At 44.1% G+C, this 27976-nt stretch overlaps 1 protein-coding gene across 2 annotated transcripts in view; it reads left to right on the top strand.

The window, feature by feature from the left end:
- The window catches only part of LOC106605070 (zinc finger protein 236), a 95796-nt gene that overhangs the window by 60412 nt on the left and 7408 nt on the right, over positions 1-27976 (top strand). For both annotated transcript variants that reach the window (XM_014200335.3, XM_014200337.3), the window contains exons 18-31: positions 764-915; positions 2645-2821; positions 4283-4571; positions 11573-11676; positions 12760-13161; positions 15373-15518; positions 15768-15990; positions 18588-18791; positions 20221-20364; positions 21988-22154; positions 22458-22586; positions 22706-22900; positions 25091-25220; positions 26570-26743. In XM_014200335.3, coding sequence (XP_014055810.1) covers positions 764-915; positions 2645-2821; positions 4283-4571; positions 11573-11676; positions 12760-13161; positions 15373-15518; positions 15768-15990; positions 18588-18791; positions 20221-20364; positions 21988-22154; positions 22458-22586; positions 22706-22900; positions 25091-25220; positions 26570-26743 — 2636 coding nt within the window. The remainder of the gene's footprint in view (positions 1-763; positions 916-2644; positions 2822-4282; positions 4572-11572; positions 11677-12759; positions 13162-15372; positions 15519-15767; positions 15991-18587; positions 18792-20220; positions 20365-21987; positions 22155-22457; positions 22587-22705; positions 22901-25090; positions 25221-26569; positions 26744-27976) is intronic.

The raw sequence follows: 27976 nt of genomic DNA, 5'->3' as shown, positions 1-27976 counted from the left end.
TTTTGACTATTTTCTACGTTGTAGAATAATAGTGAAGACATTTATGAAACAACTATGAAATAACACATGGAATCAGTTATAAACAAATTCTTATTTACAAGGACAGCCTACTCCTTCCTCCCCATCGGGGAATTGAACCCCGGTCTCCCGCGTGCCTGCATTCTCTAGTACAGCCACTATTGAAGGCTATCAAATGCTTCTCAAAGATGCTCTCTGGTAGTCAAACGAGCGCTAACTAGAATCAATGATACCATTGGTTCACACTTAAATAACGTGCCATAGAATTTTGCTGCACCATGCATGCTGCGCCGCAGTACGCTGCAATTTTTAAAGCTTCAACCCACAACTCACACCTTCCAAACAGAAAGCACAAACAGATGCCATAGGGCTGAGTTAGTGATCTTTCCAAAGAAAGGTTTGGTTTTCAATTATTCCACTCTTCACAAAAAGTCTGATGTACTTTTACAAACCCCAACTTGCTTTGTGAATTGGTGGTGGAATTTTGAAATTATTCCTGTTGTCAGTATTGTTAACTGATGATTTGTGACTTTATAGGAGCTTTATTGATACACATCTCATTGACAAAAACAGACAGTCTCTATATAATGGTCGTGTTCATTAGGACACGCAATGGAAAGGGTTTTGCAACAGACCAAATAAGTGTTTCCTTTTGGTGGTCAGTTAATCCCTCGCTGTTTTAATCTGTTTTTTTTCTTCAGTTTTATTCCTAATGAACACGACCTGTGTGTTTGATTCTCCCCAGGTGCACCATGTGTAATAAACCTTTTAAGAAGTCCAGCCATCTGAAGCAACACGTGCGCTCCCACACCGGAGAGAAACCCTACTGCTGCAACATTTGTGGCCGATGCTTCGTCTCAGCAGGGGTCCTCAAGTCCCACCTCAACACACACACAGGTAAGAACAGTGTACCTCAGCACTGCCTGCATACAGTGGCAAGAAAAAGTATGTTAAGCCTTTGGAATTACCTGGACTTCTGCATAGATTGGTCATAAAATTTGATCTGATCTTCATCTAAGTCACAACAATAGACAAACACAGTCTGCTTAAACTAATAACGCACGTTTTTTTTATAGGGCAGGGCAGCACTAACAAAAATCTCCAATCTCGTCTCAATGATTGTACTCCAGGTTAGGTAACTCCTGACTCCAATAAACTTTTGGAGAAGTCATTAGCCTAGGGATTCACATACTTTTACCAACCTACACTGAGGTCTTTGCTGATTTCTTTAGTTTTCCCATGATGTCAAGCAAAGAGGCACTGAGTTTGAATGTAGGCCTTGAAATGTATCCACAGGTTCACCTCCAATTGACTCAAATGATGTCAATTAGCCTATCAGAAGCTTCAGAATCCATGACATCATTTTCTGGAATTTTCCAAGCTGTTTAAAGGCACAGTCAACTTAGTGTAAACTTCTGACCCACTGGAATTGTGATACAGGGAATTATAAGTGAAATAATCTATCTGTATACAATTGTTGGAAAAATGACTTGTGTCATGCACAAAGTAGATGTCCTAACCGACTTGCCAAAACTATAGTTTGTTAACAAGAAATTTGTGGAGTGTTTGAAAAACGAGTTTTAATGACTCCAACCTAAGTGTATGTAAACATTCGACTTCAACTGTTCTACTTAAGTAGTTTTTTGGGGGGGAATCTGTACTTTTTTCGACAATTTTGATCTTTCTCATCGCTGCAACTCCCCAATGGGCTCGGGATGCAAAGGTCGAGTCATGCGTCCTCCGAAACATGACCCACCAAACTGCGCTTCTTAACACCCGGAATCGCTTAACCGCTTAACCCGGAATCCAGCCGCACCAATGTGTCGGAGGAAACAACGTTCAACTGACGACCGAGGTCAGCCTGCAGGTGCCAGGCCCGCCACAAGGAATCACTAAAGCGCAATGAGCCAAATAAAGCCCCCCCGGCCAAACCCTCCCCTAACCCGGACAGCGCTGGGCCAATTGTGTGCTGCCCTATTGGACTCTCGATCACAGCTGATTGTGATACAGGCCGAGATAGAACCTGGGTCTGTAGTGATGCCTCTAGCACGGCGATGCAGTGTCTTAGACCGCTGCGCCACTCGGGTGACTAAAAGATTTTAACACTTTTACTTCATTACATTCCTAAAGAAAATAATGTAGCCTTTACTCCATATATTTTCCCTGACACCCAAAAGTACTCGTTACATTTTGTATGCTTAGCAACACAGGAAAATGGTCCAATTCACTTACTTGTCAAGAGAACATCCCTGGTATCCCTACTGCCTCTAATCTGGCAGACTCACTAAACACACATGCTTTGTTTGTAAAATTAGCCCCTGGCTATCCTTAAATAAATGAAAAAACAAGAAATCGTGCCGTTTGTTTGCTTAATATAAGGAATACTTTTGATACTTAAGTATATATTTTGCAATTACATTGACTTTTGATACTTAAGTATATTTAAAACCAAATACTTTTAGATTTTTACTCAACTAGTATTTTACTATGAAGGTATCTTCACTTTTACTCAAGTATGACAATTGGGTACTTTTTCCACCTCTGGGGAAACCCAAACCTTATTGGTCAACACACTGATGAAACATATGGTTATTTATATTTCCATCTCCTTTGCTCCCGCTCCTAGGAGTGAAGGCCTATAAGTGTAACATGTGTGACACTTCCTTCACCACCAACGGCAGTCTGAACCGTCACATGGTCGTCCACCTGAAGCCCTACAAGTGTCACATGTGTGAGGACAGCTTCCGCAACAACGTGCTGTATAGGAAGCACTTGAAGAAGGACCACGCCGAAGTGGACAGAGGTACAGACATAGGCTGCGTCCGAATAATATCTCCTTTCTCCTAAAGTATGCATTCGTTCACTACTTCCCACAAATCTAAAAGCATTGGATTGATGGAGGTATGGGCTAGTAGGAGTTTCTATGATATTTCTTATACCAGTCATGTCCTTCCAAATCAGTGAAGGGAAGTGAACAAGTGCACACTTAGGGAGGAAGGAGAGGAATTTGGGACATAGACATAAAGATATACACTAGACAAGCATTTCGCTACACCCACAATAACATCTGCTAAATATGTGTATGTGACCGATACATTTTTTATTTAGAGTGGCTAGTGTCATAGATCTGTTTTAGCTCTAGATTTGGCTGATAATGGCAGCCATATCGGTCAGTGTTCCATTTAATTATATAAGTACAGAGATGTAGTATATACCAAAGTATGTGAACACCCCTTCAAATTAGTGGATTTGGCTATTTCAGCCACACCCGTTGTTGACAGGTGTATAAAATTGAGCACAAAGTCATGCAATCTCCATAGACAAACATTATCATTAGAGTGGCCTTACTGAAGAGTTCAGTGACTTTCAACGTGGCACTGTCATAGGATGCCACCTTTCCAACAAGTCAGTTTGTCAAATTTCTGCCCTGCTAGAGCTGCCCCGGTGAACTGGAAGGGCTGTTATTGTGAAGTGGAAACGTCTAGGAGCAACAACGGCTCAGCCGTGAAGTGTTAGGCCACATCTGCTCACAGAACGGGACCGCTGAAGCGCGTAGCGCGTAAAAATAGTCTGTCCTCGGTTGGAACACTCACTACCGAGTTCCAAACGGCCTCTGAAAGCAACATCATGACAATGACTGTTTGTCGGGTGCTTCATGAAATGGATTTCCATGGCCGAGCAGCCGCGCACAAGCCTAAGATCACCATGCACAATGCCATGCGTAGGCTGGAGTGGTGTAAAGCTCACTGCCATTGGAGCAGTGGAAATGTGTTCTCTGGAGTGATGAATCATGCTTCACCATCAGGCAGAAAAGTGAGGATAAAATGAGATTCAGCTTTCGTGAAGTTTTTTGTGGATTTTGACACCAAGGCAATATACACCATTTTCATTTTGGACCTCCAGACCTCTGCAAAGAAAGAATTTGGCCTCCTGGGAAAAATGAGTTTGACACCCCTGGAAAAAGGCAATCAGCCATGATTACATAAAAGTTAAAGCAGACCTGGATCACATACGGTTTCCAAATATTTGAAATACTTGATTTTAGCTTGGTCTGCTTCCATATAGAGTGTGCACTTTTAGTAATATTCTATTTGATTCTATTCTGCCTGACAAGCTTACATTGACAGGCAGCAATTATTTGAAATGCATCTGAAATGGACCCAGGTCTGAGTTCGAGTTGTGGGCGTGATGTTGTGGGCGTGATGTTGAGTGACACTTAAGAAGCATGTGAATCCTTTCCTCCTATGTGTCTCTCCCCTCGCAGGGCTGGAGGATGAGGACGGCGAGGAGGAAGAGGAGGGCGAGCAGACCGTGATGAAAAGGAACCGGGCCAACATCATAACCTTCACGGAGGAGCAGGCGGAGGAGCTGGCCAAGAATGACCCTGGTGACGAGGCGTCAGTGTCAGAGAAGGTGCTGGCCCAGTCGGCGGCGGAGCGCGACCGCATCAGCGAGATCAAGGACAAGGCGGTGGAGCTGGAGACGGAGCCCAAGTTCGCCAACTGCTGTAACTTCTGCCCCAAGAGCTTCAAGAAGCCCAGTGACCTCGTCAGGTGAGCTGAGTGTCGGAGAACTGTCTCCCTCTGTCCTGTACACTCTTATATGCTCTTTCTCACTCTCTCTTCATCTACTTTCTGTCTCTCTTTCTCTGTCCTATTCAGGGCCTGAAACTAAGGTTTTGTTCCGCCAGCCATTCTGTGGCAGGTAGATTTAAAAATTGACCAGCCACTCATTTTAACTAGCCAAAATGTTTTTTCTCCATAACTACACCAAAACCTTCCCCCAAAAAACAGAGGAGCATGCTTCCAAAATAAGAAATGTATTACTAGTAAGAAGTGATGTGGTATATTGCCCAATGCTAATTCATTTTTTGTGACCTTAGTCTTTTAATCAAAAATATCACAGATGAGACAAAAAAATTCAGCTGCCCCTTTAAAGGAAAGATTCACCCATTTTGAGCGATGTTCTATCGATTCCCTGGGTCATTTCATGTTTACATGTGTCTGAGCTATCGCTGTTCAAGCAGGCAGAAATTCGGCTGGTATGAAGCATCTCACTACACTGGAAGTTAATAGGAATTTGACTTTTAGATCACAAAAACGTCTGTCAAACATGTCAGATTTTAAATACTGGCCGAGAGGGTTGTATTCGAATGAGCCATTGATCATATTTTTGCAAAATTCCTACCTGGAGAAATGTGTAATTTAAGAGAGGGTCTAGCACATTTCTCCTGTTTGTCTGCCTCTTCAGTCCAGGATGCATTGCATGGTGCTGTTGTGAATGTCAGACTGCAGGTTGAACATGGTGAGATTGTAGACTTCTAAATTGATAGTGCAGTTTGTTTAGGCAATTTTACAGCTAATTAGCTACTTCACATGGTGAACAGATTTCCATTTTTCCACATCAATTTTCATATGTTGGTACCAACCTTTTTATAATGATAAAATAAAACATTTGTTCACAAAAATATTGTTCTCACATAATATTGTTATTTAACACTATAAATTATAGGAATTAGTGGTTTTGGGTGGATTTTTCATTTAAGGGAGGGGGTTACCATGGCAACCAGGGCAGTCATGTCATTCTTTAAAAGTAATTTCCTCACCATCTTAAATAAGTATGCCTCAAAAAATTTAGAACTAAAACTGACCATCCTACCAATCCGCGATGTCATTTACAAAATAGCCTCCAATACCCTACTCAATAAACTGGATGTAGTCTATCACAGTGCCATCTGTTTTGTCACCAAAGCCCCATATACTACCCACCACTGCGACCTGTATGCTCTCGTTGGCTGGCCCTCGCTTCATACTCGTCGCCAAACCCACTGGCTCCAGGTCATCTACAAGACCCTGCTATTTAAAGTCCCCCCTTTTCTCAGCTCAGTGGTCACCATAGCAGCACCTACCTGTAGCACGTGCTCCAGCAGGTATATCTCTCTGGTCACCCCCAAAGCCAATTCCTCCTTTGGCTGTCTCTCCTTCCAGTTCTCTGCTGCCAATGACTGGAACGAACAAAAATCTCTGAAACTGGAAACACTTATCTCCATCACTAGTTTTAAGCACCAGCTGTCAGAGCAGCTCACAGATCACTGCACCTGTACATAGCCCATCTATAATTTAGCCCAAACAACTACCTCTTCCCCTACTGTATTTATTTATTTTGCTCCTTTGCACCCCATTATTTCTATTTCTACTTTGCGCTTTCTTCTACTATAAATCTCCCATTCCAGTGTTTACCTTGCTTTGTTGTATTTACTTTGCCACCATGGCCTTTTTTGCCTTTACCTCCCTTATCTCACCTCATTTGCTCACATTGTATATAGACTTATTTTTCTAGTGTATTATTGATTGTATGTTTGTTTTACTCCATGTGTAACTCTGTGTTGTTGTATGTGTCGAACTGCTTTGCTTTATCTTGGCCAGGTCGCAATTGTAAATGAGAACTTGTTCTCAAATTGCCTACCTGGTTAAATAAAGGTTAAATAAAAATAAGAACAGATATAGCCCTTGGTTCACTCCAGACCTGACTGCCTTCGACCAGCACAAAAACATCCTGTGACGTACTGCACTAGCATCGAATAGTCCCCACGATGGGCAACTTTTCAGGGAAGCCAGGAACCAATACACGCAGTCAGTCAGGAAAGCAAAGGCCAGCTTTTTCAAACAGAAATGTGCATCCTGTAGCTAACTCCGAAAAGTTTTGGGACACTGTAGAGTCCATGGAGAATAATAGTACCTCCTCTCAGCTGCCCACTGCACTGAGGCTAGGTAACACGGTCACCACGGTATATCCACGATAATCGAGAATTTCAATAAGCATTTCTCTACGGCTGGCCATGCTTTCCTCCTGGCTACCCCAACCCCGGCCAACAGCTCCGCACCCCCCGCAGCTACTTGCCCAAGCTTCCCCAGCTTCTCCTTCACCCAAATCCAGATAGCAGATGTTCTGAAAGAGCTGCAAAACTTGGACCCGTACAAATCAGCTGGGCTAGACAATCTGGACCCTCTCTTTCTAAAATTATCCGCCGCCATTGTTGCAACCCCTATTACCAGTCTGTTCAACCTCTTTTGTATCGTCCGAGATCCCTAAAGATTGGAAATCTGCCGCGGTCATCCCCCTCTTCAAAGGGGGTGACACTCTAGACCCAAACTGTTATAGACCTATATCCATCCTGCCCTGACTTTCTAAAGTCTTCGAAAGCCAAGTTAATAAACAGATCACTGACCATTTCGAATCCCACCGTACCTTCTCCGCTGTGCAATCTGGTTTTCGAGCTGGTCACGGGTGCACCTCAGCCACGCTCAAGGTACTAAACGATATCATAACCGCCATCGATAAAAGACAGTACTGTGCAGCCATCTTCATCGACCTGGCCAAGGCTTTCTACTCTGTCAATCACCATATTCTTAATGGCAGTCTCAACAGCCTTGGTTTGTCAAATGACTGCCTCACCTGGTTCACCAACTATTTCTCAGACAGAGTTCAGTGTGTCAAATCGGAGGGCCTGTTGTCCGGACCTCCAGCAGTCTCTATGGGGGTACCACAGGGTTCAATTCACGGGCTGACTCTTTTCTCTGTATACATCAACGATGTCACTCTTGCTGCGGGTGATTCCCTGATCCACCTCTACGCAGACGACACCATTCTGTATACATCTGGCCCTTCTTTGGACACTGTGTTAACTAACCTCCAAACGAGCTTCAATGCCATACAACACTCCTTCCGTGGCCTCCAACTGCTCTTAAATGCTAGGAAAACCAAATGCATGCTTTTCAACCGTTCGCTGCCTACACCCGCCCGCCCGACCTAGCATCACTGCTCTGGACGGTTCTGACTTAGAATATGTGGACAACTACAAATACCTAGGTGTCTGGCTAGACTATAAACTCTCCTTTCAGACTCATTAAACATCTCCAATTCAAAATGAAATCTAGAATAGGCTTCCTATTTCGCAAACAAAGCCTCCTTCACTCATGCCGCCAAACATACCCTCGTAAAACTGACTATCCTCGACTTCGGCGATGTCATTTACAAAATAGCCTCCATCACTCTACTCAGGATATTGGATGCAGTCTATCACAGTGCCATCCGTTTTGTCACCAAAGCCCCTTATACCACCCACCACTGCGACCTGTATGCTCTAGTCGGCTGGCCCTCGCTACATATTCGTCGCCAGACCTACTGGCTCCAGGTCAGCTATAAGTCTATGCTAGGTAAAGCTCCGCCTTATCTCAGCTCACTGGTCACGATAACAACACCCACCCGTAGCACGCGCTCCAGCAGGTGTATCTCACTGGTCATCCCCAAAGCCAACACCTCCTTTGGCTGCCTTTTCTTCCAGTTCTCTGCTGCCAATGACTGGATCAAATTGCAAAAATCGCTGAAGCTGGAGACTTATATTTCCCTCACTAACTTTAAACATCAGCTATCTGAGCAGCTAATGGATCGCTGCAGCTGTACATAGCCCATCTGTAAATAGCCCACCCAATCTACCTACCTCATCCCCATATTGTTTTTATTTACTTTTCTGCTCTTTTGCACACCAGTATTTCTACTTGCACATCATCATCTGCTCATCTATCACTCCAGTGTTAATTTACTAAATTGTAATTACTTTGCTACTATGGCCTATTTATTGCCTTACCACCTCATGCCATTTGCACACACTCAATATAGACTTTATTTTATTCTATTGTGTTATTGACTGTACATTTGTTTATTCCATGTGTAACTCTGTGATGTTGTTTGTGTCGCACTGCTTTGCTTTATCTTGGCCAGGTGGCAGTTGTAAATGAGAACTTGTTCTCAACTAGCTTACCTGGTGAAATATTTGTATTTATTTATTTTTTAAATGTGTCTTCGCTAGCAGTTGAAGCGAACTCTAGCATTGAAAAACAACCTAGTGTGTGAACAAAATAATGTAAATAGCCAAGAAACAAGCCTTACTTTAGTAGACTTCGTGTAAATTAGACCAACTTGTATGCTTGTGCACAGCACTTCTAAAAATGAGTCTTCAGCTCCCCAGCCGGGCAGTGTTGCGCGAGGTGGGACATTATAGGATTTGTAGTTCTTTGTGTGATTATCTACCAGCTATGAAACAAAATGACAGAAACACTTTGAAAACAGCTACTGCAGCGTTTATTTTGCTATAAATCTGATCATACTTGACTTCTAACTCTTTTTTTTTTTATTCACGAATGTGAGTGAAATGCTTGCACTGTTGAGCCCTGACTACCTGACAACGTGGCTGCTGAAATGGACATGGCAGGTGTTCGTTTAGGCCCTGGTCCTATTCCCCCTCATGCTCTGACTCTGAGCGACTCAGACTCTCTCTGTGTCTCTGAATATCTTGCTCTTGGGGTTGAAGTTTCCCCCACCTCTCTGAGCTCTATGGGAGGGGCTCCTCTCTGTAGTCATGTTCAGGTGCAGTCCAGCCCGTGAGTCCACCTCTACGTCCATCTCCACCTCTCTCTCTCTCTCTCCTTCTCATTATTCTGTCATGATTGTCTTTCCCAGCGGATGAAGAGTTACCTTGACGTTCCAGCCGCCCTCTCCTCCTGGACCTCTCAGAGAGCAATGCCCAGCTCATTTTTTCCCACCCACCCACGCCCATCCTATATCCCAGAAGAGCCCTCCACCACAGAGAGCCCAATTACAGGGCCCTGAACAGGCTCCAAACTGCAGCCCTGACCCAACCTCTTTCCCAGAAGAAGAGCCCTCCTCCCAGTCACTACAACAGTTTCCACTGCAGACCTCTGCTCTGAGAGAGGCTCCACAATAGACCCTACATGAAGTTATTAACACAGCCCACAGCACTCACAGGCTGGCTGACAGTGTTCGTGTTATTGGGGTGCTTATCACCTGCCAATACACACACACGTGTTTACTGGGGAGTTCATTCGTGAGATCACCGCCAAACAAGCTGTTAAACAGCCAATTTAATTTTTTTATCTCCCCTGTGAACGATTGTCATCGTCAGGCGCTGGAGAAATGAGTTGTTTCCCTCTTCATTTCCCTCTTGTTTGGCACTAGTGTTGCACCGGTGTGTGAACAGTGCGTGACAGGCGAAATGTTTCTTAAAGCGTCAATCTGCAGTTCAAACAATAACACAGCGGTCCCCCATCGCTGTTTGGGTAAGACGGCTGAGTGATGGGGCTGGAGAAATGTAACCACTCTCAAATTCAAAGAAAGATGTTTGGATGCAAGGACTGACCATTTATATTGCAAATGTTTTGAGGCTATACAGTGTTCTTTTTTACAACTATATTGTTTACAAACATTGGAGTAAAACAATGTTAGATTTTGCTTTCTGATGGGGTACGACAGTTGAACTAAGCTCATGAAGCATGTGATGTTCTTCAAAAATCAATGGGTATATATCATGGGCGTAGCAATCACAGATTGCCCCTTTTAAGGAATGATGCCTCCGCTTAACATGAGCGGAGCTGTGTGAGGAGAGGTAGGATCTAGTTTGACAGCTGGAATTGTCCCAGCGTTTTATGGAGTCATCTTGTCAGAAGAAGAAAAAATACTGCTATGAAATGGACAGAGGTGCCATATCAACTGCTAATTTCTTTAGTGCAGTGTTTTCGGGCAGTAACTTTTAGTTAGTGAAATTTTGGTCCATCATTCATTGCAATCCGAGCATAAACTGTTCTGCTACCAAGAGAAAAGGTTTTATTGGACCATAAAAGTTTGGTTGCAATTAATGGTGAGGAATATTAGATTGGGGTATTAAGATATTAAGTAATGAGCTTGTCAGATCTTAAGTAATGATCATTATGGCTTCATCAATCAGCACCCCCCCCGACCCCCCCCGACCAGCCCTAACTCAAGGCCATATTGAAGTATTTATGGGATAGGCTTAGCTTTTAATTTCGGAAGCTCTTCAAAAGTAGCCTAATATAGTTATCGAGTCACTAAGCCTACCGAAAACAAGGGGAAATGACAGCAACACCTCAGGGGGATGGCTGCAACAAAGATGTATTCACTTCATTTCATGGTGCTCTTTTATCAAAACAAGAAAGCTGACGTGTTTTTGACAAAGACAAGTTACCCTGACAAGCTACCCATTCTCATAGAAAACGTTCTGCTTTGTCAGCAAAAAAATGTCATCATATAAAAATAAACGTATCCCTGCTCAGGTTATGAGAGGGAGTAAACTAACCATTTTGCTGAGTCAGTGACCTTGTGCCTGAAACTTGCAGATTCAAATTCAGGAAAGAAGACATCCAGGTGTTATTTAATTTCCTGGGAGCCTTGGTAAGCACAAAGCATGCCAAATTAAAGTAGGAAAACATCAGAATGGCCACAGGTGAGAATTGCATTGTGTGTTGTACTGTATTTTTTTAATGAAAAGAATGTGAACCTTCTTTTTTTAATTAATCTTCTTTTAATTAATCTTCTTTTAATTTAACTTCTTTTAATTAATTCTTAGACTCTGAAACTTAACCGAAAGCGTTCCCTTGACACGCTCTCCATTCTAACAGGAATGTTCATGAGTAACTTGCTCGCTCGCTCTTTCTCTCCCTCCCTCCCTCGCTCTCTCTAGACATATCCGGATCCACACAGGAGAGCGTCCTTACAAGTGTGACGAGTGTGGGAAGAACTTCACCGTGAAGTCCACCCTGGACTGCCACGTAAAGACCCACACAGGTCAGCGTGTAGTGCACAGCGTGTACTTCCACTCCATCTGATCAGAGGGCTTGGGAGGGATCAGAGGAAACACAGTTGGAGGGGAACGTTAGTTCAAATGCCACCGTGGGAGTAGCGTAGGCTGATCTGTCCCTGTTAATTAGTTTAAGTGATGTTAGGGTTGTTACTACATTAGCTGCAATATGTTCTCAATATGGTCCAACTCTGTGGGTGTAGTGTACTTTGATCCATGATTTAAGAGTTACATTATGTAAATCAATCAGTAAATGCAGTGAAAGCGGGTCCGTACTCAAAAACAACAGTTTATAAATTCTTGGATACGTAGTCCTAATTTATTATAAACAAAATTTAAATCGGCCTCATTTGCATGTCTTATCGTCTAACGGCGCCGTGGGGAGTAATTGTGCCCGATGATTTATGGGACGGAGTTGTAGGTTTGATCGCCGGCGCAAGATGGCAGCAGAAAAGTTTTGTTATTCAAGGGATATTAGGAGATATCTCTTCACACCTTGTTCTCTTTCGGTAATTACTGTGGTTTGACACTCTGACCCTGGAGCAGACACACTCACTCTCCATGATTAATGAGAAGGCCCAGGCATTAGTTAAGTAGGTCTAATAATCCAAGTTATTGTTGAAGAGCTGTGGATTAGTATTCTCTGTAGGGACGGCTGAATTAACTTTAGGAACTGCAGTAATTAGAAAAGTGACTCGTTTTATTGGTACTCTCGGGGAGAAATCGGGGAAAAGGCGTCTTGTCAGCCAGTCAGAACGGAGGTGCGAAACGTTCTTCAATGGAACAATGACATTCAAACTCTCTGTTTCAGGACGTCATTGGCAAACGTTTATTGGTTCACATCAATCTAGAGTCACAATACACATTTTGGACCTAACACCCACTCCAAAAAAAACCTGGCGGCCCTCACTCGATCCCAGACCTCAGCCACATTATTGCCAAACCTACCACTATGTTAAATAATGAGAATTAGTGGTACACAGTAAAGCCCTGTTAGGGCTACATACTATAGGGGAAAACAAGAAGAAACCTACCGTTAACAATGCTATCATTCTGTTCTCTCCCTGCAGGTCAGAAGCTGTTCAACTGTCACATGTGCAACACATCCTTTTCCACCAAAGGGAGTCTGAAAGTCCACATGCGTCTCCACACGGGCTCCAAGCCCTTCAAATGCCCCTTCTGCGAGCTCCGCTTCCGCACCTCAGGCCACCGCAAGACCCACATCCAGTGTCACTACCGGCCCAGCTCAGAGGGTCGGAAGGCCAAGCGAGCGGCATCATCCAGAAGTAACCAGAACCAGCAGCAGCACCCGGCTGACCCAGAGACCCTGCACCCTGTGGGCCTGCTCCAGGCTACTACCACAGACCATAACATTTACCTCCCAGCCAATCAGGTCCTCGCAGGCCAGTTTGACCAGAACCTGCTGCAGCAAGGTCTAGTGGGCCAGGCTATCCTGCCTACCTCCATGTCCGGTAAGGGCCCACTCAGTCACTCCTTCACTCACTCACATCAGGGTTGGGGGTCAATTCCAATTCAATTAATATATTGAATTGCACATGGGTTCCTCTCCATAAAATGTATAAATACAATTCAATTCCTGACTTGAGTTTAGGTGGAATTCACCCCAACCCTGGCACACACACACATTCGCGCAACCGTTCACTGCCACAAACACATCATTATTTCATTCTTATTGCCAATACTTATTACCCTATGCAAGCCTAGCTCACCCCTTCCACTATTGACATGAAGCATGCACCCAAGGCTGCTAAGCACAGCAACCATATTTCACCTGAAGAGTCAGCCCTAGCCTAGTCTACATTCAAACCATAGTTTGAGACTGAGAGGAGAGGTTTGAAACCTGAGTCCAAGTACAGTCTGTTCTCAGTAGCCAGCCAGGAAGAGCTAATGACTGGTGTTTACAGCTACTGGGCTAGTGTCATATCACTAGGCCTGAGGCCTTGCATGCTTAGTGCTAAGGGGTGCTTCATCACTGCACACCACAACCTGCCTATTCTGCACTAGGTGTGTTTGGCTGTAGATGCACAGATACACTGGGAGAGGGAGGATGAGAGCTGGATATTGCGAGAAAATAGAGCTGGACATTGTGGGACATTACATCGAAATGACGTCATACTGTCGTCATTTCAACCAGTTTCAGGTTGCAACAGTGTCATTTCAACTGTTTTGCCTGCTCTGTCTCATTTCCAGGCAGAACTGTCACTGTTGTCATATTCTGGGATTTCAGGGAATTGAGAGTGAGGTCAAATAGTTTAGTCCAGTAAAATGGCAAAAGTATTCATACTTTAGGAGGACATGCTTGTCTTTCATAGCCTGATGACTCACACTAAATTATTCCACTGCTCTGTCGTTCACTACATACTTTAGTCTGAGACTGCCATCATTGAAATTGTTTGTGGTGAAGAGGGGCACGGAGGGGTGTTGTACAAAACAAAGTAATCAGCGATTGGATCATCTTTAACCAATCAGAGTATCAACGCCAATGACAATTTTCCAAACTGACGCTTTACCAACTTGTGTTCTGGCTCTGGCCCAACCCATTGGTTTCTGGACCAATAAGACGGCCCGAATGTGTTTGAATTCGGTGAGGGGTCGAGGAGGCACTCCGATCCAGACTCATTGTGGAGAAGAAACTAACGTCCATTGGCGTGGTGTAGTATTTGGCTGGAGCAAGGAGTCTGGGTAGCCAGGCAACGTCTTTCACGCCTGGTTCAAAAGCAAGACCAATGTTCTGCAAATATTGAAAGCACTTTTCCTGTAGTTTTCCTGGTGTGAGCCTCATGTCAAAGACAAGTTTCCATCTCATGGAAAATAAATATTTTTTCAGTCCAATTTATTAAGACATTCTAGGCTTCAGCTACAGTATGACGTATCTGTTGGTTAGCTCTACAGACTAGGACGGAATAAGGAGTCTGAAACAACAGTTGTGGAGTCTGAAAAGCATCAACACTTAAGAGTTGGAATGTTTTGACTGAACTCTGGCTCACTTCACCTCTAATCTGTCGTTTGTTCAAACTGGCGGCGAGGGGGAAGCCATCCAAAAAAGCAGCCATGAAATGAATTCCCCTCACAGCGCTGTTCGAGAATCTAGTAGGGATTCGAAATGACTTAGAAATGGCTTCCACACACCGTGCTCATTGCTGGCACACAACTCGGGGTGCTACTGGCAGCCTCTCTCGCTCTCCGCATGTAGCTCGAAGATGCCCCATTGGATGATAAGTTGCTTTGAGCCGCCACTCTTATCTGTTTGAGCAGACAGAAGGCACATTGAGCAAACACAGAAAAATCAGAATTATTACCATTCGTTTTTTATTACGTGAATCTGCATTAAATTAAATAATTAAAGTTATTTCTCAAAGTCCCACACCTTATATTTTGGTTTATGGTGGGTTTAGTCTAGACAGTTGAATTGGGCTCATCATGCATTTCTAAGTGCCATTCTTCCAGAATAGATGGGTGTTTGTCATTCATTTAAATGATAGAAAATGTCTATAAATATCACAGAATGGGAGTCTGCTTTTTATATGTTGTGTTGTGTATAAACTTGATGACATTTTGTGCCTTACTGATGTTGTGAAACTTAAAATGCAAATCGAATTATCCAAGCTTGGGGCAATAAAGGTCTTCTAATCTAATGGTGTGGTTTTGTGATTGTATTGTAGCGGGTGGTGACCTGACAGTGTCTCTGTCGGAGGGTCTGGCTACTCTGGAGGGCATCCACCTTCAGCTTACCTCTGCCAACCTAGTGTGTCCCAACGTCCAGATCTCTGGCATCGACTCCAGCAACATCAACAACATCACACTGCAGGTAATGAGGGGTGTGTGTGTGTGTGTGTCACTGCCAGTGTCACCTACTTCTCACCCTCTCTCTTTCCTCTCTCTCCTTTGCTCCACCTCTCCTTCTCCCTTTGTTCCCTCTTTTTCATCATCTGTCCTAACTCCTCTGCTCCCCTCTCGCTCTCTTTTCACCTCTCTCTTTGTCTCTCTCTCTCTCTCTCTCTCTCTACCCCCACCCCTCTCTTGTGTTGACTCATTGGTATTCTCCCATCCCCTCCAGATTGACCCAGCCATCCTCCAGCAGGGAGGTCTCCTCTCCCACGCCCTGACAGGAGACGGAGGCCTGACCAGCCACCCTGGTGCCCACCTCATGGCCACGGGAGACCCCTCGGCGTCCGGCTCCAATGTGGTCCTGCACCCGCTCACCAGCCTGGCCCTGCAGCCCCCCGCTATCGGCCCCGGCCACATCACCATGGGCAGCCTTGGCGAGCACGACATCACAGGTGCATGGTGGTCCCGTCTTCACCCCAGAATTTTGTATTTCTGTTCCTATACTAACATGATCACTCAGGAGAATTGAAGGGGTAGTTCCCTCGGAAAGTTCACTTGTGTTATCAAATCAAATTCAAATCAAATGTATTTATATAGCCCTTCCTACATCAGCTGATATCTCAAAGTGTTGTACAGAAAAACCCAGCCTAAAACCCCAAACAGCAAGCAATGCAGGTGTAGAAGCACGGTGGCTAGGAAAAACTCCCTAGAAAGGCCAAAACCAAGGAAGAAACCTAGAGAGGAACCAGGCTATGAGGGGTGGCCAGTCCTCTTATGGTTGTGCCGGGTGGAGATTATAACAGAACATGGCCAAGATGTTCAAATGTTCATAAATGACCAGCATGGTCAAATAATAATAATCACAGCAGTTGTCGAGGGTGCAACAGGTCAGCACCTCAAGAGTAAATGTCAGTTGGTTATGTTTATTAGTCCATTACAATCCCAAAGCATTGTGCATGTCAGCATTCACCTTTTTCAAGATGGAGCATTTTCTGTACAAAGCAAAAACTGTGGTGCCTTTTCGATTTACACATTTTCTCCCTCCTCAATGTACCTGTTCCTTCAGCGGATGCATACATTTTCTGTGACAACACAGGTGCATGGTACTCCCATCTTCTCCCCCATACCTCTCATATGCATTCCTATACTAACATTGGCCACGTTTACATGCGCACAGTATTCCAGATAGTAGTTCATATCCCGCTTAAGGTCTTATCCCTGTAACCATGAATAAACAGAATGTTTCTCATTTTAAGGTCATATGGGTTAAGTCGAATAGTAACTCAAACATTGACACTGACTTTGGCTTCTAACCTTTCACATGTAGGGTAATATCATTTTAAATGCTGCAGAATGTTGCATTTCTGGCAGTGAAATTATACAACAAATGTCAATTTTGTCTCGAACAGGAGTGGAGAAATTTGAATTCTTTCTTTCAGCATCTCTTGAGAAAATGTGACTGCGTGTGTAATGTGTTATATTTGACACTGTTATGCAAGCAGGACAAACAGAAGTCTTTTCATAAATGTGTTTCGTAATTTTCTCAGCTTTTAATTTCCTTAAAACCGGTCAAACTGATAACATTTGGACATTTTGCACAGGACTGTTTTGGAGTTATTGCGCTTTCTGCCCGGTCCCTAAACGAAACCGACAACTTTACAGGTGTTTACTACATTACTACTGCATTCATTCTATCGACGTAAGACATTATTCTGGTGAGCACTACTTTATTTCATCTTCTGGGGCACCAAGTTATGACAGAAGAGAAGCTGCATGTATCAAACTTTAGTTGACAAATGGACTACCAAATGTCGGGAATTATAATATGGCTTATCAAATGTCGGAAATTATAATATGGCTTATCAAATGTCGGAAATTATAATATGGCCTACCAAATGTCGGAAATTATAATATGGCTTACCAAATGTCGGGAATTATAATATGGCTTACCAAATGTCGGAAATTATAATATGGCTTACCAAATGTCGGGAATTATAATATGGCTTACCAAATGTCGGGAATTATAATATGGCTTACCAAATGTCGGGAATTATAATATGGCTTACCAAATGTCGGGAATTATAATATGGCTTACCAAATGTCGGAAATTATAATATGGCTTACCAAATGTCGGAAATTATAATATGGCTTACCAAATGTCGGAAATTATAAGCAGAATAAAAAAATATATATATTTATATATATATATATATTGTGGTGGATGGAACTGCACAGGGAGCCTACTTTTTGAAGTGATTTGTTTGACAATCAGATGAAAACATCACACAACAGCCATGAAAAGCAGAACTCAGCCTGCGCAGACCGCAAAAAGAACATTTAAACGGGCTAAGATTTTTACATGCCACAGTATCTCGTCTTCGATCTGCATATCCCAGGCATCTTTTTCCGGGTTTCTCATAACCGGGATGGAAGCTTTTTCGGGTTATTGTACACGGGATATGATGTTTATATGCATCAACTCAAAAACAGAATACTTGAGTATTGAGTATAATAACAGGATATTGGTGTGCATGTAAACGTGGTCATTATCACTCAGAATTATTCATGAAATTCTGGATTTTCCTCGAAGACACCGAATCCTTTTTGCTTCCTTGCAGCCAAACTCGATAGATGTTTCACTAAAGTGTTTCTTAAATAACTGTATGCAGCTGACGGTGTCTCTTCTACTCATATCCTCTCCTCTCCTTTGGGCTCCACAGCTTTCTGTTGTTGATATGAGTGGTATGTGATGTGTGGCCCCACCTTGAGGAAACTGTCACAATGAGTTTGTTCCACAGCCATGCTTTCACACCAGCTGGACCTACTTTGACGGCATAGGGTGTCAGCCTAAGCCATGGGAGAAGGAGGGAGGGACGGGGAGAGAGGAGAGGAGAGAATAGATGGAGGGAGTAAAAGAGGGATAAGGAGAGGAGGGATGAAAAGGGGAGAGGATAGGAGGGGAAAAAAGAGAGGAATGATAGAAGTGAAGAGAGTCAATTAGTTAATGATGGCTTCTGTATCTCCCTGTTTTCTCTCCTTCCCCCTTTAGGTTCTCATCAGGACCTGAGCCATGTGATGAGTGCTCCAGGCCTGGTGTCCAGTGGGGCTCATGGTGCTCAGGAGATCACCCTGACCATCAACAACTCCAGCCTCACCCAGGCTCTAGCTCATGCCCAGGCCCAGGCCAACGCTGCTGCTGGGGGCAACACTGCTGCAGGCAACCACCCCCAGGAGATCACACTCACCATATCAGGTAGACACCCACAAATGATCTGTCCATATTCTCCATACTTCTTCCAAAGTGTACACTTGCACGCTCCCCATCATGGATTTAACAAAGAAGGAAACTCTCCAGCTAATGCTTGCACCAATCCAATATGCTTTTAAAGATGCACTAGGCAGTAATTGCTCTGACATTTCCTGGTTGACTTAATGTCAGTTTATGCGACAAAACAAGCAAGTATAGTGTAGCAAATCATTGTATCATCTAAACCGCTGAGAAATATATTTTCCATAACCACTTTTTTTCTATTTTCATCTGTTTGAAGCTAGTGTGCAAAACCGAAAGTAAAAGACTCAAAAACTAAACTTAAGAAAGGGAACCATAGAAGAGGGGCACATAGAACAGATCTACCGCTTCTTAGGCTTGCTTTCAATGAGAATGACATATCTATAACACACATTCTTATGTGAATTTGGTCGGGTTGCCCAAAAAGTTACATATCGTACACAGTGCACACTTTGGGAAAACACACACACACGCAGCTACAGACAAACATGCTCACAAGCAGACACTCACCATAGGCACTCACTCGCTCATGCCCACACACACACACACACACACACGTGACAGCTAAACAAGCTGGCTCACAGGAGCACAATCATCTATTTTTCTCTTCACCTTAATTCAACAAAGTGATTGTACGGATAAAAAGGTCAGTAACACATCTTTTCATGAGACTATAATTGGTATACTGTACAGATGCGTCAACAGCGCTTCAAGGATACTTCGTCGTGATATACACAAAATATGTATGAATAGAATTCTCCTCTCCTATTCTCCCAAATATGTCATTGTGGCACTCACATTCCACAAAAATGTAAGTTAGGTGTTTGTGTGTCAGTTGACATACTGGACACACACACACAGTCACACACTCACAGGCACTCTGATGCATACACACTCAAACATCCTTCTACAATACCCAAAACTTAATCCGGGATACCTATATCCAGCTCAGAATCAGTTCCCCTCCACTCTGCCCGGGAATTAAATTTAAGTCGTAAAATGTCATTTAAAGTGCTTCATCACAGAGGGGCAATTTCACGGTAGCCGAGTGATGCTGAGACTAAAAAAAAGGTTTTATGCCAAACGAAAACCAATGATTTCAAAGTTAAACATACAACTCTATGCATAAGTGCTACTTTTAACAATTTCCACAGAAAAAAATCCCAAAACACATTTACTTGACGAACAGTGCAGATGCAAAGTTTGCTAACAGAATGCTGGTTTGTGCTTCTTATGCCGTCATTCTGTTACCAGAATTTGCATGAATGTAAACAAAGCCAAAAACGGAGAGATGAAGACTGCAGACATAGAAAGAGCAAAAAGGGGCGGGGGAAGATCATTTAGTCACGTCACTGTGGGCTGGAGATCAAATGTATTTTCTCTCTTCCTGAAGGTCAAGACCTCCTCCAGCAGCACAGCACCCATGGTGGCGGAGAGATGATTGGCGGGATCAGGCTGGGATCCCACCAAACCACAGGTGCCACCCTCACCATTGGCAATGACCACCTTCTACCTCAGAGCAACGCGGGCATGACTGGTAAGGATTGGCAGCAGCACTGACTGCTGTGTGTGTATGTTTGCATCTACTCACCCGTTGTGCGCACAGCGAAGGGCCTGTGACATAAAGTGTGTTGAGTGATTTGTTCAGCGGGAGAGATGGGTCAATTAACACACTGATTGCAGTACCTCTCAACGCTCATCACTTGTGGAGTTTCGTCAACTTCTCTGAGCCGTCGACATCGCTCTCCTCTCAACTCAAGCGGACAACGTTCTGTGACAAACAATGAATAGGCGTTGAGAGGAGTTTGGTCATTTTACAAATGTGTTCTTATTTAACAACGGTGAGTCATCTAATCGAGAGGATATTATGAAAGGATGAGACGATAGTAAAGCTTTGGTTGGGTGGAATTGTGTATTTGTATGCCAAGGCAGCAGCTATTCTTCCTGGGGTCCAAACACATTAAGGCACTTACGTCACGCATAAAACAAAAGATGGAACAGTACATCATATAACATTACACCACTACATATCTACAGATCAAAACGTATAATCCCACCGTACAACAATATACTTGTGTGCGTGTCTGTTCCCGTCTGTTTGTATCTCTTCACAGTCCCCGCTGTTCCATAAGGTGTATTTTTATCTGTTTTGAAAAAATCTGATTCTACTGCTTGTGTCAGTTACCTGATGTGGAATAGAGTTCCATGTAACCATCGCTCTATGTAGGACTGTGAGGATTGTGAAGAGACCTCCGGTGGCATGTCTTGTGGGGTATGCATGGGTGTCCTAGCTGTGTGCCAGTAGTTTAAACGGACACCTCGGTGCAATCAGCATGTCAACATTTCTTACAAAAACAAGTAGTGATGAAGTCAATCTCTCCTCCACTTTGAGCCATGAGAGATTGAAAGGCATATCATTGTTAGCTCTCTGTGTACATTTAAGGGCCAGCCGTGCTGCCCTGTTCTGAGCCAATTGTAATTTTCCAACGTCCCTCTTTGTGGCACTTGACCACACGACTGAACAGTAGTCCAGGTGCGACAAAACCAGGGCCTGTAGGACCTGCCTTGTTGATAGTGTTGTTAAGATTATAGACAGACTTCTCCCCATCTTAGCTACTGTTGTATCAACATGTTTTGACCACGACTGTTTTACAATCCAGAGTTACTCCAAGCAGTTTAGTCACCTCAACTTGCTCAATTTCCACATAATTCATTACAAGATTTAGTTGAGGTTTAGGCCTAAGGGGTTCTTGGCCTTTCACATTTTTTACACTGTGGAACATAGTTGCCAAGATTCCTTGTAGTGGTGAGTGTGGGAAAGCTGCTAGGCCTAATTTCCCTTGACACTGTCACATCACAATTTTAAATGATACCGCAGAGAAGAAGTAAATTATCTGATGACTTCTCATAAAATGTCCTTTTTTTTTTCACGTATTTGCTGTTCATGTGTCGTTTTCAGGCATCTGCCCAATCCACTCCCAGTCAATTTCCGCTGGCTTGCTCTCCTTGCGATTATCATATGCCACAGTGCATCATTCTACCCATTTGAAAATGCATTGCCAATTCATTTTCAATGTCATGGCACAAAAATGGCTTTTTAAAATCTCGCAAGTATTTCTGTCAAGTTAAATTCTCACCTACTTCCTGTCTCTCCTGTCAGTCACCAGCCTGCCGCCTAGCACCTCCCTATCGCAGACGGCTGGTTCCCAGAGCCTAGTGATGTCATCATCAAGCATGGCCAGCGACGGCAGCGTCACTCTCACACTGGCAGACACACAGGGTATGCTGGACGCTCAACCTCAATTCACGCTCAACTTCAACGCACAGGTAACGACTCTGAAACACACACACAATCATGCACATACACATTCGCACACACACACATACACAGGTAACCACTCTGAAAAACAATTGATTCCCATTCAAAATCACATTTTCCCTAAACACTAACCTTAACTCTAACCCTAAATCTAAACAAAAGTCTAAAATATACTTTTTACAAGTGAGGACCATTTCTCTGAATTTTGGTTGGTTTACTATTCTTGCGAGGACTTCTGGTACTCACAAGTATAGTAAAACGTGTTACACACGCACGCACACACAGTAACAGTGAGTATCTTCTCTCCATAGAGTCAGCAGTACCAAACTGTGCTCAGTGACCAGGATCTCTCAGGACAACAGGTCGGCTCCACCCAGCAGGTCATACTGATCAGTCATCACCCCCAGGCCGCTGAGGGACAACCTGACAATGTATACAGGGTCAGTCAGTCACTGTGCGTGTGTGTGCGCGTGTACCTGTACGTGTGTTGTGTTGTTAACCGATGTCTAAGAAGGACCGGGTGGTGGGTAGGATAATGTGTGTGTTGTGTTGAAACCAGTTGTCAGAGGAGGGCCAGGCGGTGGGGAAGGAGGACCAGAGGGAGAACCAGAAGCAGAACCAGTGTTTCTACTGCGATCAGGTGTGTCAGAGTGCCAACACGCTGCGGCGCCACTGCAGGCAGGCCCACGGCAAGGACCGGTGCCATGTCTGCAGAGTGTGTGGCAAGGCCTTCAAAAGAGCTACTCACTTAAAGGTAAGCACGGACAGACACACAGTCACCAACACACACTGGAGACTGGACTATAGCATGGAACACTGTCAAGTTTGCGGAGTGTGTGGCAAAAAAAAGCACCGTAGGCCTGGGCAGACACACACACACACACACACACTACAGCACATTTATATGTTGTATGTATTCCTTCCATTCCATGATAGTAGTTGCCCTGTCTTGCCCTCAGAGCAGTGTTAAACTCTGGATAATCGTTTCCTGTAGGGCCAGCTCTGAGTACTCTTGAGTGTGTTCTGGGCGGTGGGACGGGGTTAGGAGTGGGTTACAGGAGTCAAACGGCTGAGGGTTTCTCAGCATTCAGGGGAGTATAAACATAATCGCCTTAGAGGACCTGAGCACAATGACTGAAACCTTTTCTTCTGCTGCTTCAGTTTCTGACGGGGTCTCGTAAAAACGATACACCAACTGTCACTCTTCCCTCTGTGTCCCAAACGCCTTCTGCCTCCTGACAGAGTAATAAGCCCCGGAAGGAGCGAGAGGTAAAAGTGAGTGCACAGCTGAGTGCACACTTTTTCTCCTCTGACAATGCTGTCGTAATCTACTCATGAGGATAAGGCTGCAGAGAGGCTCTCCATTTAATAGCTCCACTCCAGCACGTAAACAGTGGGAAGCATTGAGGAGAGGCCGGAGCTTGACCTAATTTGTGGGTCAATATGCAGAGATCAGCCCCCTACAAGCTGCTCTCATCCAGCCTGAGAGCCATGCTGTTCTGCAACTCCTCAACGTCCTCCTCTATCTTTGGCTGTGTGTGTGTGTGTGGGCTGTGTGTGTGGGCTGTGCGTGTGTGCGGGCTGTGCGTGTGTGTCTGTCTTTACCTGATATGACACGTGTGATCCCCTGATGGTGTGTCTGTGTCCATGTGTATGAACAAGAGAGAGAGCATATTAGATGTGTGTTTGATTGTGCGTCATTCAGAGAGCGTTCGTGTGTGTTAAGATACTTCTATATCTTCTCTGGCTCAGTGACGCCCCCCTCATTTCTTGCTCATCCTGCTCCCAAAAGCTTTCCTCATCTCCTTTACGGAATTCAATGCTCCTTTGGGTCGGTGGAGCACGGCTAGAACCGTATCAAAGCCTGTTCCGTGCTAATCAGCAGTCCCATGTAACCCCAGAGGGGACATTTGGCCCATACACTTCCCTGAAACTGGCTTGAGTTTCCGTTTAGAGGGGTGGATGCTTTGTTAGTACATTAAGCTTATTAAGCATTTGATGCAATTACGCAACAGATTTTAGTTCTGGGTGTCCGAGATTAGAGAATGATTAATTCATGTTTTGTTTTATTTCTCCACTTTACAAACTGTTGCTGGGTTCATGATGTAATTTAGCGATGGAGAGAGACAAATGGCAACACTTTCAGCAATAGTTAAGCGGGAGATACCAGTACTTTCAGCAATAGTTAAGTGGGAGAGACCAGTACTTTCAGCAATAGTTAAGTGGGAGATACCAGTACTTTTAGCAATAATGTTAAGGAGTTGAGTAGCTTTTATTTAAAGGTCAATACCAGGGCTGCTCAAAGTGAGGCCCGCAGGCCAAACTTCACCCTGGACAACATTTGGCCCGCCAGACCAAAGGTTTGGGCGCATGTTCATACGCACACACACCCTCACACTTGTTTGTCTGTGTAGTTGGTTTGCTTGCTCAGACTTTCCTATGACTCTGGGGACATGCAGAGAAAGTTCTTTTAGAAACGTTCAGTTGCTGATAGCGTTTAAGATCAAGAAAAAAGTTATCGGGGCTACTATGCTATCCTTTTCATTCATCACACTATCCTATGACGAGACCGGCCTTCTTGTTTCTTTGTTCATGACTAGACAGGAGTTTTCTTCTGTCTTTTTCATTCGACTTCGGAGTTTCTTGATACTTCGTCATTTTGTCAAATATTGGAGTTTCTTGATGGTTTGTCAGTAGACTTTGGGGTTTCTGGATGGTTCATCATTAGAATCGGTGGTTTCTGGATGGTTCTGCATTAGATTTCTTTATTTTTGGGGGGATGGTTCGTCAATAGACTTTAGGGTTTCCGATGGTTTTAAGTGTACGCTGGCGCAATTGGCCGGCCAGTTCTCGTGCAAATTGTTTTTTTTTTTTTTTTTTTGTAACATATTTGCTCTGTTTCACATTTTCTGTCCCCGGGACCTCTGACCTCTTTCTCCTACAGGAGCACGAGCGTGTCCACCAGCGAGGACCCTCACTGGGCTCCCAAAGGCCCAAGTTCTTCAAATGCTCCTCCTGTGATAAAGCCTTCGCCAAGCCCAGCCAACTAGAGAGACACAACCGCACACACACAGGTAATCCCGCACGCGCCCGCACACAACGCTCACTCGAATAAATCTCTGACTAGTATTCTATTTAGAACTATTGTACAGCCCAGCCTCGAAGGAGCGAAAGTGAAAATGTAGCATATGAATGAAGTTGCCATCCGAGTCCTCGACTAGAATGACCTTCCATCAGGCATTTGGGACACTTCAAAGACCTTAGGGAAATGATTTAATGTATATGCCTCAATGGCAAAATGACAAATTCACTTCTTCAGAGCACATCAATCATGTTCTCTCCTAATGTGAATTTAACACAACCCGACACGACGAAGTGGGATGCGCCTTTGCTTCTTTTGAATTGTGGCCTTTTGTTCTGTAGAGGTAAGTATTAAGGTGAAGTGCGACTTGAACGTTTTGACTCGTTGGTACTTACTGCCTACTCTTATGGCCACCCACTCAATGGCTGTGTCAGTGGCAGGCCAGGGTGAGATTACTGTAATGGTGTGTGTTGAAGGGCCCACTGGGGCAGCTGAACCGGTGTGGGGGGGGGGGGGGGGGTCCTGTCTTACCACTTATCGTCCCCAGCAGGAGAGACTGTAAGGGAGCTTGTACACACGACATGTAATGACAGCCTAGCTTGCTAGTGTTACATCAGCAAGAGAAAAGCATCACAACCGTTGTTTTTAGCCCATCTTTAAGCTAACGGGGGGCCTCTTCGTACTGGAAATTGGTTTTACTCTCCATCGTCTTCAACAAATTGTGTGGCTGTTTTCTCACAGTGCAGTTTTTCATGGTTTAGATTGAGGCAGAGGTACTTAAGTAATGGCCATGGACTTAGTTGCAGACATAACAGGTCTCCTTAATTTCAGTCAAATAAGTCAGTGTATTTTCACTGTAATGGTCCCAATTATGGCAGGTCATTATGTTCCACGATTATTCTAAAGGACATATCCTTTTTAAATGGGAGGCATCTCCTGGCAACGCCATTATTCTGATTGGCACAGTAGGCTACAAGTTATATTGGTAAATCTGATTTACACTTTGCCAGCGGTTCACATCTTTCAGCAGATAATGTAAGCTGACAAGGCCTTTAATTTGTTATAAAAATGTTATTAAATTGGATGTAAATTGCTAATGCTTGCCGCAATATACTGCAACTCATCAATTACTGTAAGCGCATTCACTTTTTCGAAGTACTTCTGTTCCGTATTTCAAACTTATCTTAGTGTGAGACAACTTTTTATTGCCTTCACCGCACACAAGATTGAATTAGAATGTGTGTTTTGTATTCATCCGGCGAATTGCACCGCCATTTGCAAGCAAGTAACCTTTTGTACTCATTTAAAGTCTTGAGAAGGTGTCTATCTGTGTTTGTGCAGGTGAGCGTCCCTTTAAGTGTTCCCAGTGTGACAAGGCCTTCAACCAAAAGAGTGCCCTACAGGTACACACGGTCAAACACACAGGGGAGAAGCCCTACAAGTGTGAAATCTGCAGCGTCAGCTTCACACAGAAGAGCAACATGAAGCTGCACATGAAGAGGTCGCACGGCTATGGTGAGTCACAGACACTCAAACACTCAAAACACGCACAGTACTTCTGCTCTCTCTCTGAGGAGGCGATTCCATTATTGATGGGGACCGCAGCCCAAATTGGCACCCATTTCTCTAAATTCTTGCGGACTGAGATATGTTCTGGGTAGCTTCTGAGAATAATGTTGACGTATACACGGACACGGTGACTTGAGTTCATCGGGAAGTGTATAGGGGGTGTAGTTCCCACGGTGGCTATTAGCCTCTTCTGAATAGGACCCTTCATCTCAATTTCCGCCTAAAATGACATACCCAAATCTAACTGCCTGTAGCTCAGAACCTGAAGCAAGGATCAAATCAAATGTTATTGGTCACATCCGCCGAATAAAACAGGTGTAGACCTTATGGTGAAATTCTTACTTACAAGCACTTAACCAACATTACAGTTCAAGAAAATATTCACAAAATAAATTAAAATAATTTAAAAAATAAAAAGTATCACAATAAAATAACAATAACGAGGCTATATGCAGCGGGTACCGGTACCGAGTAAATATGCGGGGCTACAGGTTAGTCGAGGTAATTTGTACATGTAGGTAGGGGTAAAGTGACTATGCATAGATAATAAACAGTGAGTAGCAGCAGTGTAAAGACAAACGCTGGGGGGGTGTCAATGTAAATAGTCCGGGTGGCTATTTAATACATTTTTCAGCAGTCTTATGGATTCGGGGTAGAAGCTGTTAAGGAGCCTTTTGGACCTACACTTGGAGCTCTGGTTCCGCTTGCCGAGCAATAGCAGAAAGAACAGTCTATGACTTGGGTGACAGGAGCCTTCCTCTGACACCACCTAGTTTATAGGTCCTGGATGGCAGGAAGCTTGGCCCCAGTGATGTACTGGGCCGTACACACTATCCTCTGTAACGCCTTACGGTCGGATGCCGAGCAGTTGCCATACCATTTAAGTCATTTAGCAGACGCTCTTATCCAGAGCGACTTACAAATTGGTGGATTCACCTTATGATATCCAGTGGAACAACCACTTTACAATAGTGCATCTAAATCTTTTAAAGGGGAGTTAGAAGGATTACTTTATCCTATCCTAGGTATTCCTTAAAGAGGTGGGGTTTCAGGTGTCTCCGGAAGGTGGTGATTGACTCCGCTGTCCTGGCGTCGTGAGGGAGCTTGTTCCACCATTGGGGTGCCAGAGCAGCGAACAGTTTTGACTGGGCTGAGCGGGAACTGTGCTTCCTCAGAGGT

Source organism: Salmo salar, chromosome 05, assembly GCF_965601325.2.
Source record: "Salmo salar chromosome 05, fSalSal1, whole genome shotgun sequence".
NCBI classification, from domain to species: domain Eukaryota; kingdom Metazoa; phylum Chordata; class Actinopteri; order Salmoniformes; family Salmonidae; genus Salmo; species Salmo salar.
This window is presented reverse-complemented; position numbering and strand designations above follow the sequence as displayed.